We start from the raw sequence: 14,482 nt of genomic DNA, 5'->3' as shown, positions 1-14,482 counted from the left end.
GACCGTTGGACCTATTCCAACGTACCAATCTTGACGGTTCCCGAGAATTTCTAGCATCGCGTGCTCCTCTGCGGCGTCCTGGTCAAAGACTACGCCTTGCTCTTCTGCTTGTCGCTGAAGATCCGCCAGTAGAGTAACTATCCGCGCCTTTACACATAAAAAAATTATTAAAAATTAATTATTATGTAAGTAACGTACTCTTAATTATAACATATGACTTACATGTGCTCGTCTCGCCCAATCTGTCGTCCATTCACCTTTTCTATTATGGTGTTTTTGCTCCCACGTCGTTAACGCGGAGCCCAAAGTCCCATCATCCTTACTCTGTAATTGTTATGAAAATATAAGTACTGAATTTATTTCAACTTAAGTATTTCAAAATTAGAATAACTTACGTTCAAATGACGATGAGCCAAGAAAGAAAGAGATCCTTGAGTCGACCTCGTCTTCTTCTTCTTCGAATTCTCCTTGTTGCGAGTAGATTTTTTCTGCAAATAATTAATTTTGTCATTATTCAATCTGATAAAGATATTGTGATTTATTACAATCATACATTACGTACCTTCCAATCGTCAGTCGCGAACTCGTCTACCACCGCCTCCCAATCCTCTTTCTTATATCCCGGTGGTGTTTCCGCCTTAGCGTTTTCTGTGCTCCCACAAAACTCCAATATGAACTTCTCTGATAGCTTGGACTTTTGGTTGCGTCGCCTGATCTTGGCATTCCGAATGATAGCCTGATCAATCGTATTCTGAAAGCAATCCGCAGGTTGATCCTCGCCGGTGTCAAGATCCGTGTACACAAATCAGAACTCGGAATGAAGTGCGCTCAAAATAGCAGCCAACATCTGTGGCATCACTTCACTCCAATCACGAGTCGTAGGCGGGATATGTGCTTTCACCAAAGCACCGAGGCGGTTGTTAAATAGTCCAACTTTTTTATTTTCTTTCCTTATCTCTTGATAGAATGTTTGGTTTATTGGGTCCCACTTGACCACCTTCGCACCCGGTACCCCCTGTGTTGCTCGCGCCGACGTCGAGCCGGTTGTTGGTCCCCTTGATTTCTTAGGACCTTGGGACTCAGGTTCCTGTGGCGGACCTTGAGAATCCGGTCTCTGTGGCGAATCTCCACCAGAACCTGAAGCGGTCGACATCCTATAAAATGAAAACAACATTTATAAATTGACATCGTATAAAATAAAACAACATTTGTGAACATACATCACAAAACAAAAGGAAACAACATCATACAAAAACGTGGGTGACACCACGGATATATTTTATTATAAAACCTCACATATGGCGGAGGAAACCGTGGTTACATAGATAGTTCTCATTCATCGTCATCACTACCTATATCAACATCAACATCAACATCAACATCTTCTCCCTCAAAAACGATGCATTCCTCATGATCATCATCGTCTTCCTCACCATCGTCAACGATATTTACTAGCTCAGCATCTTCGATTTCATGTCGATGATTCAGACGATCGATGTTTGACAATTCTATTGTCAACGGAATCGAGGCTGAGGTGGTGGGGTCGACTTCAGGAACGTCCCAAATCCCTCGATGATTGCATTCCTGAACGATTTCCCAGTTACCACCTAAAACAAGATCTTTGATGTAAAAGATTTGTTTCGCTTGAATTGCGAGTATGTACGGCTCCTCTGTAAACCACTGTTTCGAGGTAAAAGCACTCGTTTCTCCAGTAGTCTTATCGTTGTGAACTAGTCGCCGAGCATCGTGCTTGTCACCGTACCATATACATTTGAATAATACAACACGACAGTCGTACCTATAATTCAGCACTATGACGTCTTCCATACGACCGTAGTAAGTGAAATCATCCACAGGCACACATACACCGCTATTTTGAGTGACTCGTTGATTATCGCGACGATGAGTAATGAACTTCACGCCGTTAACAAAGCAGCATGGATATTGATAAGCGACTTGAAGGGAACCGATAGAAAGCGAGTAGATCTCGTCAGACACGTCAGACCCACTAGCTTTCATTTCAAAAATCTGGTTATTACGAAACAAAGTATTGGTTAGCACTTGTGTGTTTATAAAAAACCGGGTTATTGTGTTATTACCTTGTTCGCAAACCAATCTTTGAATCCCTTTCTATGCTCCGCTTCAATATCGCGAACTCCAGATTCGTTCAGGAAATCCAAATGCTTGATGTTGCATGTTTAAAACATTGCGTAAAGAAAATACAACAATGAAATAAGTTAGAGAAGCAAGTGGATCGATTACTTACACCAAATACGGATCCACTTCAGGACAGTTGGTATAGATGTACCACTCCGCTTTTTCTCTTTGCTCATCGTCTAATACTATCGCGTTCATCATCCCATAAGGCACACACATCTCGGATCGAAAAACGGAGAGCTCTCGCACTTGAACTTCTTCAACTACCTTCTTATCTTCAATATACCTTGCAATGAACGTTAGAGCTTCTTCTACAACATAAGCTTCAGCAATAGAGCCTTCTGGTCTAGCTCTATTTTTGACAAAATGTTTTAACGTCCCAAGGTATCTCTCAAAAGGGTACATCCACCGCATATGCACCGGGCCGCCGTGCAACGCTTCCTCTGGTAGATGGATCGCCACGTGAACCATGATCGTGAAAAAAGCAGGTGGAAATATCATCTCAAGCTTACATAAGATCTCGACGATAGACTCTTGCGCTCTTTCGAGATCTTCAGCTCTTAATGTTCTCGAACTTATCAACTTGAAAAAGTTGCAAAGCTCAGTGATCGTATCATGTATTGGTTGTGGCACAAAAGGACGAATACCAACAGCCAACAATCTTTGCAAGATCACGTGGCAATCATGCGACTTCAAACCTGTGAGCTTTCCATCAGTTGTCACATTTTTTTTTAAATTCCCAGCGAGACCATCGGGAAATTTGACAGATTTTAAGTACTCTGTAAATCGCTGTCTCTGCTCAAGGGTCAAAACGTATGACGCTCGCGGTTTGTAATACCCACTCCCATTTGGTTCCAAGTGCAAAGCGGTCTTGATGCCCAAGTCCATCAAGTCAAGCCTCGCCTTCTCGGTGTCATAGTTCTTCTTTTCCAAGCTGAGCATCGTCCCGAGAAGATTCTCACACACGTTCTTCTCTACGTGCATCACGTCCATGTTGTGTTTCAACTGCGACTCAGACCAGTACGGCAACTCGTAAAAGATGCTTTTCTTGGTCCAATTCAGTTCGCTCTCAGCTCGCTTTCGTTTTTTGGCTACAGAGGCAGCGTATTTGCCAGTAGTCGTGCAAGAAACACCAGCCAACTGAGCGAGTATGTCTTGCGAAGTCAACTTCTCGGGTTTATTTCGTTTCTCGTGCTTATCTTTGTAGTGATCGTTGCTTTTCCTCAATCGGTGACGCCTTTTTAAGAACCGACGATGGTCGTAGTAGACGATCCTGTTTCTGATTTTTAGGGACGGCGTGTCAAAGTTGCACGTATGGCAAGCGAGATACCCCTGGCCGCTCCATCCCGATAAATACGATCTAGCCGGAAAATCGTTTATCGTCCAAAGTAACGCGGCACGCAACCGAAACACTTCATCTCTGGCTCCATCACGAACGCGGACTCCATTCTCCCACAGTTCTTTCAACTTTTCAACCACAGGCTGCAAAAAAACGTCCATGTCTTTTCCTGGTGAATGGGGCCCCGGGATCAGAAGCGTTAGCATCAGGTACTCTTTCTTCATGCACAACCAAGGCGGCAAGTTGTACGTCGTAAATACTACAGGCCACATGCTGTATGATAGGCTCATATCCCCAAACGGGTTGAATCCATCCGCAGCTGGCCCAAGCCGCACGTTCCGAGGCTCTGCAGCAAAACCTGGGTATCTCTCGTCCAAATTCTTCCACGCGGTACCATCAGCAGGATGTCGTAGAACGCCAGCTTCCCTGACGCGATCTCTTTCGTGCCACTCCATATGAAGCGCCGTGTGTCGAGATGCGTACAGTCGCTTCAATCGATCTTTCAAGGGAAAATATCACAATATCTTCTGCGGTATCTTCTTACCAGTTGGCTTCCATCTACTCTCGTTACATATCGGACACACGTCGACGTTCGCGAGATGTTTTCGGAATAGGACACAGTCATTAATACACGCGTCGATCATCTCGTATCCCATGCCAAAACGCTTCAGCTTCGCTTTTGCCTCGTAGTGCTTCTCCGGTATTCGATTACCGGCTGGATGAGACTTCCTCAAAAGCTGCAGCAGTTCTGTGAACGACTTGTTCGTCCAATGGTTCGTGACTTTAAGGTGCATCAACTGAACCAAGAATGACAACGACGAAAACTCCTTGCATCCAGGGTACAATTCCGCTTCCAACTCAGCGAACAAGTCTTCCACTTGCTCCTCCGCACGCACATCGCTCGGAGCCGGCTCCGTAACACCATCGAAATCCTCGTGATCTCTTATATCCTCCACAGCAGCATGTATTCCTCCTACTCCTCTCTGGGTTGTTTCTCCGATGGGGACTTCTTCAAGATGACCGACGGAACGCACGACCTCGCCATGATGATACCATTCTGTGTAGCCCGGGGTAAAACCTTTGTTTAGCAGATGATGCCTTACAACCCCAATGTCGTGCCATCTCACGTTGTTGCAAGGCTTGCATGGACATCGATATTCGTAATTATCGTTCGGAAATCTTCTTGCAGCGCGGATAAATTCATTAACTCCGAGTTTATACTGCAAGGACAACCGATTGTTTTCGGTGATCCAATCTCTACTTGGATTGGACATTGATTTCGCTAAACGAAATGAAAAAAGAACAATTATTAAGAGTTGCTGTTAAGTGACGAAGACGAATGAAGTCGATTACTTATTGGTACGGGACGAAGATCAATGAATGAAGATGAGATTATGAATTTTATGTTATTTGAGAATAATATGCTAGAAACTCAATCTAAAATTCGGCAGAGTTTCCCCTATAATACTAACAAACCAAAAACCTGCAAACTCATTTAAAAGCATATACAAATCATCTAAAACTATCATAATAATCAACTAAACCCTAAACAGAACCTCCGTGGCTCGTTTACAACAAACTAACTAATTATATCAACTTAAATTAATTCAAACATAATATGTTAATTCAATCCAAACATATCATTTACTAAATCACAAACATAAGCACGTTACTATACAATCTAAACATGTTATTAAATTAATTCAAATTAACATTACTAAAATTAACATAACATTTGTTAATTCAATCCAAACATATCATTTACTAAATCACAAACCTAATCATTTTATTATACAATCTATACATGTTATTAAATTAATTCAAATTAACATAACATTTGTTAATTCAATCCAAACATATAATTTACTAAATCACAAACCTAAGCATTTTACTATACAATCTAAACATGTTATCAAATTAATTCAAATTAACATTACTAAAATTAACATAACATTCACAATATAACATTACTAACTAAACTAAAATGTCTAATTAACATTTCAAATTAAGTAAACTAATGATATCATTTACAATTTACTAATGTTATATATTAAGTAATAATTTCAAATTACAATTAACATATAAAACTAACCTAACTAAACTAAATTGGCTATCTAATTAACTTTCTAATTAATTAGAGTACATATAAGAATATAAATAAATGAACTAACCTCTTGAAGAGCCGACGAGCAAGGACGGTGGCTTGAGGCTATGAGCGACGGAGCAACGGAAAAAAGCTCGGGGGCGTGCTCAGACGAAGCGAAAGAGGCTGTCGGAGTAGGACTGTCTCGCAGCGAGAGGCACCTGCTCCGTGAAATCAATCCAAAAGTCACAAATTGAACACGTATTCCATGAAATCAACCAATTGAACACGTAACAACCAAACCTCAACCTCAAATTGAAATATTCAAACATCAATTTCACGATTTACGTTCAAAATCCAAAAGCCCCAAAATTTAAAATCCTAATCGGACCAAACACTCTTTTCTCTCATTCTCTGATCTTCACACTTCATAGTTTAAAAAGAAAATACATAATTTCTAGAGATAACTCTTTCAACATTACATCAAATGCACCCAAACAGAGAAGCACACACCCACACGGTCACACCCACTCCCTCATTCACTCTAGAAGAAAAAACCCCTAATTTTTCTCAGAGGCAAAGAGACTGTAAGAGACCAAGGGAAATAGATAGAGGGAAAGATGAGTGATAGAGAGAGACGAACCTGTAGGCTGAGAGAGAGAGGGTCGTGGCGGCGGTCGGAGGAGCGTAGTGGTGGCGGCGGCGACGGGGTGGCCGGAGAGAGAGAGGGCAGTGGTGGCGAGAGGTTGGAGGTTGGAGTGGTGGCTGCGACGGGGTGGCCGGAGAGAGAGAGGGCAGTGGCGGCGGTCCTCGTGACGGAGGCTGAGAGGTCGTGGCGGCGGTCGGAGGAGCGTAGTGGTGGCGGCGGCGACGGGGTGGCCGGAGAGAGAGAGGGCAGTGGCGGCGAGAGGAGGTTGGAGTGGTGGCTGCGACGGGGTGGCCGGAGAGAGAGATGGCAGTGGCGGCGGTCCTCGTGACGGAGGCTGAGAGGTCGTGGCGGCGGTCGGAGGAGCGTAGTGGTGGCGGCGGCGACGGGGTGGTGGCGGCGACGGGGTGGGAGAGAAGGAGAGAGTCGGAGACAGAGAGATAGAGGCGGTAAGGTTTTTTTGGGCGAATTTGGTGTTTGAATGAAAACCTATCGAGCATGCTTTATATATAAACACTTTTAAATTTGGGTGCGACTTTGTCGCACCCAATGACACCTTTGGGTGCGACTAAGTCGCACCCAATGACATTTTTTTAAAAAAGGGGGAAGTTTTGGCCGCCGAAATTTTTTTGGACATTTAGGTGCGACTTAGTCGCACCTATAAGTTTGGAGACAGTATTGGGTGCGACTAAGTCGCACCCAATACTAGTACAACACTATTGGGTGCGACTAGTCGCACCCAAATTCAAAAAAATTCCCGAAAATTTTTCAGCGCTTAATTGATTTTTGGGTCCGACTATTCGCACCTGAAAGTCTTTTTGGTGCGACTTTTAGGTGCGAATAGTCGCACCCAAAAGTCAACCGCACCGGAAAACTGTATTTGTAGTAGTGAAATAGCAATGTTACCGTTTCAAGTGGCCTAATTCGTTATATTTTTTCTTCTACACTTTCTGTTCAACGCATTAAATCTATCATTAAAATTGAATTCAAATCTATAAATAATAGTGAATATAATAATAAATTATGATCTTATTGTTATATGTCTATTTCAAATTACAAATTGGAACAAAAACATTCTCAAAATCAAGGATTAAAAATACCGATATTGAAATTTTGTTTCTAATGAGTTATTGGCTATATCAATGGGTATTTCATATAGTTATTTAAAGAAGTATTTGTTGCAATTAGTCAATCCTCTACATCTTTATAAGAATCTAGGTAAAGTTTCATTTTATTAAGAAAATAGTTCTCCATGTCGAAGTTAATTAAATTTAAATTAACTATTTAGTTAATTTAATTAATAGAACTGTCAATTTAATTAATTTTGGCTTGATGAGCTACTTTATTAATAAAATGAAACTTGAGCTATTTTTCAAAAGGAGATAGAGCTATTGGATTACCGATTTAATTACCCCTTATTTAAATGCTGATATCAAATTGTAGTTTAACAATATAAACATTTATTCTATTAATTAATATTATTAAAATAATATTTATCAATATCGAAATGATATCTATTTGTAATTAGTGATTTTTTTTATAAGATCCAAATATAAATATCGAGGATTCATCAATAACTATTTTTTTTCTAATAAAAATATAAAAATAATTTAAAAAAAGAGTTATAATGACTTGTATATATATATATATATATATATATATATATATATATATACTTTATACTGAGAGATACCAACTATCAGTACTACAAAAACAGCTTTTAGAAGCTACGCCTAAATATATATACTTTAAAATTGACTCAAAATTATGGTGTTTTTATTATTTTCTTATTTAATTAGTTATGAACACAGACCTAGCTAGCAGTAGCACTGATAAGAGAGTTTTCAATTCAATCGGGTTTTCAAAGATAATGGGTAATTAAGAGCGTCACTACAACAAACAATGGCAACAACCACTATTTTTATTATCGGGAATAGCCACGATAAGTCGTGGCTAAATAACCGCGACACTAGATGAAACAGCGGCGACTTGTCGTGGCTGTTTCTATATTTTCATCTATAGTTTAGTGTAATATATAATCCATTATATCTTTTATTGCCCAATATTACTTATTTAAGAAGGACAAGATTCACACATTTTTATCACGTGATATCTTTGTAATATATATTACAAATGTTTAACGATTCAGATAATCCCATATATAATTGTAAAATTTGTCATTGGTTGGGTTGGGACTAAGGACTTCTTTGTCTTATACGCTAACAGGAAGCATAGCTTCAAAGGAGATTGTTCATGACAATAAATCCTGTACGCTTCTCCAGCAACAAACCAAGTTAATGATGCAAACAAAATCTGTTATGTATCATGTATGTGTTTGTACATATTATATATATATATATATATATATATATATATATATATGTTTGTGTGTGTATATGTGTGTGTACATATCATAGCAATTAACTAGGGCAGTTTGATTTTAAAAGAGACCTTGTCTTACACGCTGCTTAAAAAGGGGTAGAAGTAGAACTACCAAAGGATTCAATAGCATATATATAGATCAAGAAGGAACCATTATTATCTACTATCTGTATATAAGTGTGACATAATTAGATGAATAGACCAGTATCAGCATTATTTATAAACCTCCACCACATGCAGACCATATTGTATACCGGTATTGGTTACGTAAATTTATTGCTAAAAGTAATAGGTGGTTAGTTCAGGTCTGCGCAGCAGATATTTCAATCTCATGAATAAATCATCAATTAATCTTTAATAATTGCATAAAAAAACACTAATGTTAATAATTTTTGTCGCCGTCACTTCTTCGGCCGTTAAAGTTAAATGCAATGCCACGTGTAATGATCTCATAATTTTGATAAAAATAAAAATAATAAAATTTGATTTTTATTAATTTTAAATATAAAAAAAAACTAAAAATCTCTTTTCCTAAATCTCTCTCTCTCTCTCTCTCTCTCTCTCTCTCTCTCTCTCTCTCTCTCTCTCTCTCTCTCTCTCTCTCTCTCTCCAATTACAGACTCTTGATTCAAACAACAATGAATGAAATGATATTTGTTTTCTTTTAAATGATTTTTTGTATTCATTATTTGTTTTTAAATGATTTTGTGAATTATTTAGAAACTTAAATCAATCCTGATCGTCCAATATCAGTCTAATGACATAAGTAGTAACGGCAACACAAATTATTAACATTAATGATTTTTCTCGCAACTTTTAAAGGTTGATGATTAAAGTGCATCAAATAAAAATTCTGAGTATTTTTGTCGCCAATAACTCCTACTATAATAATAAATTTAATATACACAGAAAAGTTATCATATTTGAACATGAAACTTAGAAATAAGAGACCATAGACTAATTTTGATTTATTTTGGTTAATTGAGTTTGGTATGATTGTTAATTTATTTTACTTAAAAAAAACTCATTAAAATAAAGATGTGAACTATATTACTATGATTTTAATCAAGAAATAATCATCATATTTTTTTCAAACGGTCAATTCTTAAAACTGAGTAATACGTGTCAACATATAAAAGTCGGAATACAAATAATTTTGTATAGGTTTAATGGCAGCAAAATACTTAATTTTGAATGTTTATCCAAAATGATACTTATATATCTATTCTTTTTTTGTGCCGATGATAATATCTAACGCTACATTTTAATTGTACTGTAGGTATTTCATCCAATAAGTTGTATGGAAAAATGCGTGGCAGTCTCTGATTTGATGAAAAATTAATATTTTTCCTTAAAATTAACTCAACATTAGATATATATATTTTTATAATATAAAAAAAATTAAAAAAAAATCTCTCACCTCATTAATATACAAAAAAAAAAAACTATTCAAACTAATTAAACTTTAAATATATCAGTTTATAATACAAAAAATTTAATAACTATTGTTACGGGCTATTTTGACCCGGTGCAAAATTACAGTCATGGGCCTACATGGGGTGCACCGACAAGCCCATGTGACCAAACCACGAAGACACCCTGAACCATGGGCCAGACTAAGAGGTTTCGGACTGGCCGCAACCTTCAACCAATGAGGTCTCGGCCGACGCTCTTATAAAGGTCTCACCACCCGAGATGTCTCGGCCAAGGGTCCCACCTGGTGAGGTCCTGGCTGAAGGTCCCGACTAGTAGGTCGTGGCTACCTCTCCTCGTGAGGTCTCGTCCAGCACCCCTCAAAGAGGTTCAAGCCGGATGTCTCACTCGGCGTAACCTAAGGAGGTCTCCGCCAAAGGTCCCGCTTAATGAGGTCTCGGCCGAATGACCCGACTGAGAGGTTTCGACCGTCAAGGTCTCGGTTCCCAAGGTCTTGTCGCTTGCGCACAAGACCCGTCTCACTAACGACGCGCAAATGTTGGAAGTTTCCTCATTTGCATTGTCTCCGAGGTCTATAAATAGTACTTTCAACTCATAACAAAAAAAGTGAAATTTTGAGTACCGAAATATTGCCTGAAGGTCTATTGAAGCTCGTTTCACTCGAAATTCTCTCTAAACACACTAAAACCTCATAATTAATTAATCTCAACCCTAGTAATGCTGAGCGTCAGAGAGGTAATCTGTCGGAGAAGTAATCAGAGGCACTGCCTCTGAGTCCCCCTTTGAAGTTCATCTTTGTTCTTCCTCATTTTAAATCATATGACGAAAAGGTTTTTCGACCGTCCACGAAGAGGAATCCGAATCCTCTGGTTCGAAACACCTTTGGTCCGAGCGTGATCACTTGGTCCTGGCTTGGATCGGACCACTCGTACCACTAAATCATTGTCAAAAAACAAGCGACAACAACTATATTTTTTAAAACTAGTAAGTATTAATTACATTATTTTATAACACAAAAAATAAGAAGAATTTTTTCTTTTAAGGTTCTAGCCAAAGTTTCATTTTATTAAGAAAATAGTCAACCAAGCTCGCAGTAAATTAATTAACTAAAGAGTAAATTAAATTAATTTTTTAAGTTAATTAATTTACTGCGGGCTTGGTGGATTATTTTCTTGATAAAATGAAATTTGAGTTTTTTTTTAAAGAATGGCGAGTTATTGGACTACTGGTCTAATTCTTAACGTTTCTTAAAAAGGATTAAACGTTTATTATATCATTTTATAATAAAATATACATCAATAATTGTTTTTAACAATAATAAAATATTTCTTATAATATTATTTTGTATTAATATGGAAAGAGATTTTTTCTTTTAATTTTTTTTTTTTTGCATTATACAATGATATGATAAATATTTATTTAGTTTTATAATAAATTAATAATTTTTGTATATTGATGAGGAGATTTTTTTATTTTTAATTTTTTTTATTATAGGATAATATAATTAATGTTGAACTAATTTTTTTTTTCACTAAATCAACGGCTGTCACGTGTTTTTTCGTCCAACTTAACGAAGAAAGTACTTACGGTGCAACTAAAATGTAATATTAAATATTATAACCGGCGCAAAAAAAATGAGTATATAAGTATTATTTTAGAAAAATATTAAATATTTTTGCCACCATTAATCTTTTTATTTATGTTGATCCAACTTTGGTGTACAAAGCATATATAATAAAAATATGTAAATTTAAAGAAGGAATACATAGATGTACTCAAATGCATGAACATTATCATGTCCTATATATTTAACAAATATAAATAAATGTAAATAAATGAATGCATTCATGTTATTGGGACATGGTTTCTTTAAGATATGCAAGCTGGTAAAGTATGAACGCACATAAATTTTGGTTGATGCAACCACAACCAACCACGTACCACTACTGTAAAAAGGCAGATCAAAACACGTATGATACAGCAACAAAACTCTTTCTGAATTATTTATGTTAATTTTCACGAGCGACCCACGATACATTCCCATGCATAATTAACAACGACGTCTCAAGTAATTAACTACACAATTCTTAATGGTTTATCTGACTCCGTCCATACTCAATACAACTGATCTCAAAAAACTTATGTGCTATATATATATATATATATATCTGAAAATTATTTCTTTAAAATTGTGCACAAATAATATCAAATGGTATTAATTTGTATACCATAATTTAATACATGATGTAAGAATGCACGTATTGTAATTAGTAGACAATAATAGCAGCAATCTATATATACTACATATACGTTGTATGAAACATATATATAAATATAATAATAATAACAAAAAAAAAAAAAGGAATTCTTTGTAACTTTGACCACTTTATTCAAGTTAGGTATTTACTGTGTGAGCCTGTGATCAACAATACTGCTATTGAATATTGATAATATTGTCTTCTTCTCTACTCTAGTCCGCAGTTGAAAGTTTGACCTCGAAAACAATGACTCAAAACTGTGAAACCACTAATGACACAGGCAATAAATTGGCGGAGAGGGACAGGTAGATAGAGAGTCATTAATTAAAAGCCTCCCAATAATCCCCACCACCCCAACCAATCTCTCTCTCTCGTCGCTTCCCTATAAACCACTTCTTTTCACACACACTCACAATACTCTGAAGTCTGAACTAACCCTAATTCAACAAATCAGAAAGACAATAAAAACAGTCTCTCACAATGAACTACGCCGACGCACTAGTGCTCCTCGGAGCCTTGGTCTTCATTCGCCTCTGGTGGCGGCGCTGGTCCGCCACCGGCGGCGGCAAGCGGAACCTCCCGCCGGGGCCGCCGGGATGGCCGGTGGTCGGAAACCTCCTCCAGGTGGCCATCCAGCGCCGGCCCTTCATGTACGTGGTCCGAGACCTCCGCGAGAAGTACGGCCCGATCTTCACGATGCAGATGGGTCAGAGAACTCTGGTGATCGTGACGAGCCCGGAGCTGATCCACGAAGCCCTAGTCCAGCGCGGGTCGGAGTTCGCAAGCCGCCCCGCCGATTCCCCGATCCGGAACATCTTCTCCGTGGGGAAATGCGCCATCAACTCCGCCGAGTACGGCCCTCTCTGGCGAACTCTCCGCCGGAACTTCGTGACCGAGCTGATCAACCCGACTAGGGTCAAGCAGTGCGGGTGGATCAGGGAATGGGCTTTAGGGCACCACATGGACCGGCTCCGGCGCGAGTCCGCCGAGACCGGCTCCGTCGAGGTGATGAGCAACTGCCGGCAGACGATCTGCAGCGTCCTGATCTGCCTGTGCTTCGGCGCGAAGATCTCGGTGGAGCGGATCAAGAAGATCGAGAGCGTCCTCAAAGACGTGATGATGGCGACCACTCCGAAGCTCCCGGACTTCCTCCCGCTCCTGACCCCGCTGTTCCGGCGGCAGGTGAAGGAGGCCAAGGAGCTCCGGCGAGTCCAGCTCGAGTGCCTCGTCCCCCTCGTCAGAGACCGCAGAAAGTTCGTGGAGAGCGGCGGCGAGGTCGACGACTACATGGTCTCCCCGGTGGGAGCGGCCTACATCGACTCCCTCTTCGGGCTCCACGCGCCGGGGAGAGGCAAGCTCGGCGAAGAAGAGCTCATCACTCTCTGCTCAGAGGTCATCAACGCCGGGACCGACACCAGCGCCACCGCCGTGGAATGGGCTCTCTTCCACATGGTCACCAACCAGAGCATCCAAGACAAGCTCTACGCCGAGATCATGGCCACTCTCGGGGAGAAATCGGCGGCCGCAGTGAAGGTACGTGGGCATTAATATTTAACGTCTAATCAAAATGGTAATTAAACCGTGGCCTAATTTCAGGCGGCGGTGATAACGGAAGCGGACACGGAGAGAATGCCGTACCTGAGCGCGGTGGTGAAGGAGACTTTCCGGAGGCATCCGCCGAGCCACTTCGTGCTGTCCCACGCGGCGACGGAGGACACGCAGCTCGGGGGATACACGGTCCCCGCCGACGTCAGCGTGGAGATCTACACGGCGTGGGTGACGGAGAATCCGGACACGTGGAAGGACCCGGGGGAGTTTCGGCCGGAGAGGTTCCTGGAAGGGGACGGGGTGGACGTGGACGTGACCGGCACGCGCGCCCTGAAGATGATGCCCTTCGGGGCCGGCCGCCGCATCTGTCCCGCGTGGACTCTCGGGACGCTTCACATCAACTTGCTCTTGGCTCGGATGGTCCAGGCTTTCAAGTGGGTCCCCGTCCCCGGAAACCCCCCCGACCCCACCGAGACCTTCGCCTTCACCGTCGTCATGAAGAATCCCCTCCGGGCCGCCATTCTGCCCCGGGCCTGAACGTCCATTCTTCATCGGATCAATACGTACGGAATGGGGGATTAAATTTTGTTGATTATATAGCTATACGTGTTAATTAGGGGTTTGTTTATTAATAA

General features: G+C 40.2%; 1 protein-coding gene across 1 annotated transcript; it reads left to right on the top strand.

Moving 5' to 3' along the window:
• Window positions 1–12,692: 12,692 nt before the first annotated feature.
• On the top strand, window positions 12,693–14,482 carry CYP77B1 (cytochrome P450, family 77, subfamily B, polypeptide 1). The gene is made up of 2 exons (XM_089627395.1): window positions 12,693–13,832; window positions 13,896–14,482. The coding sequence occupies exons 1-2, from the start codon at window positions 12,780–12,782 to the stop codon at window positions 14,382–14,384; spliced, it is 1,542 nt and encodes a 513-aa protein (XP_089483521.1). The 5' UTR covers window positions 12,693–12,779; the 3' UTR covers window positions 14,385–14,482.

Source organism: Urtica dioica, chromosome 9 (genome assembly GCF_054948205.1).
Source record: "Urtica dioica subsp. dioica isolate 48M chromosome 9, U.dioica_male_clone48M_v1_H2, whole genome shotgun sequence".
NCBI classification, from domain to species: domain Eukaryota; kingdom Viridiplantae; phylum Streptophyta; class Magnoliopsida; order Rosales; family Urticaceae; genus Urtica; species Urtica dioica.
The sequence above is the reverse complement of the archived record's forward strand: the minus strand, read 5'-3'. Positions and strand labels throughout refer to the sequence as shown.

What these genes read in the sequence shown, in the direction of transcription:
- CYP77B1 (XM_089627395.1), top strand. Translation starts at nt 12,780, where the DNA reads ATGAACTACGCCGACGCACTAGTGCTCCTCGGAGCCTTGGTCTTCATT. An exon ending in AATCGGCGGCCGCAGTGAAG is followed by an intron (nt 13,833 to 13,895) that starts GTACGTGGGCAT and finishes GCCTAATTTCAG; the next exon opens with GCGGCGGTGATAACGGAAGC.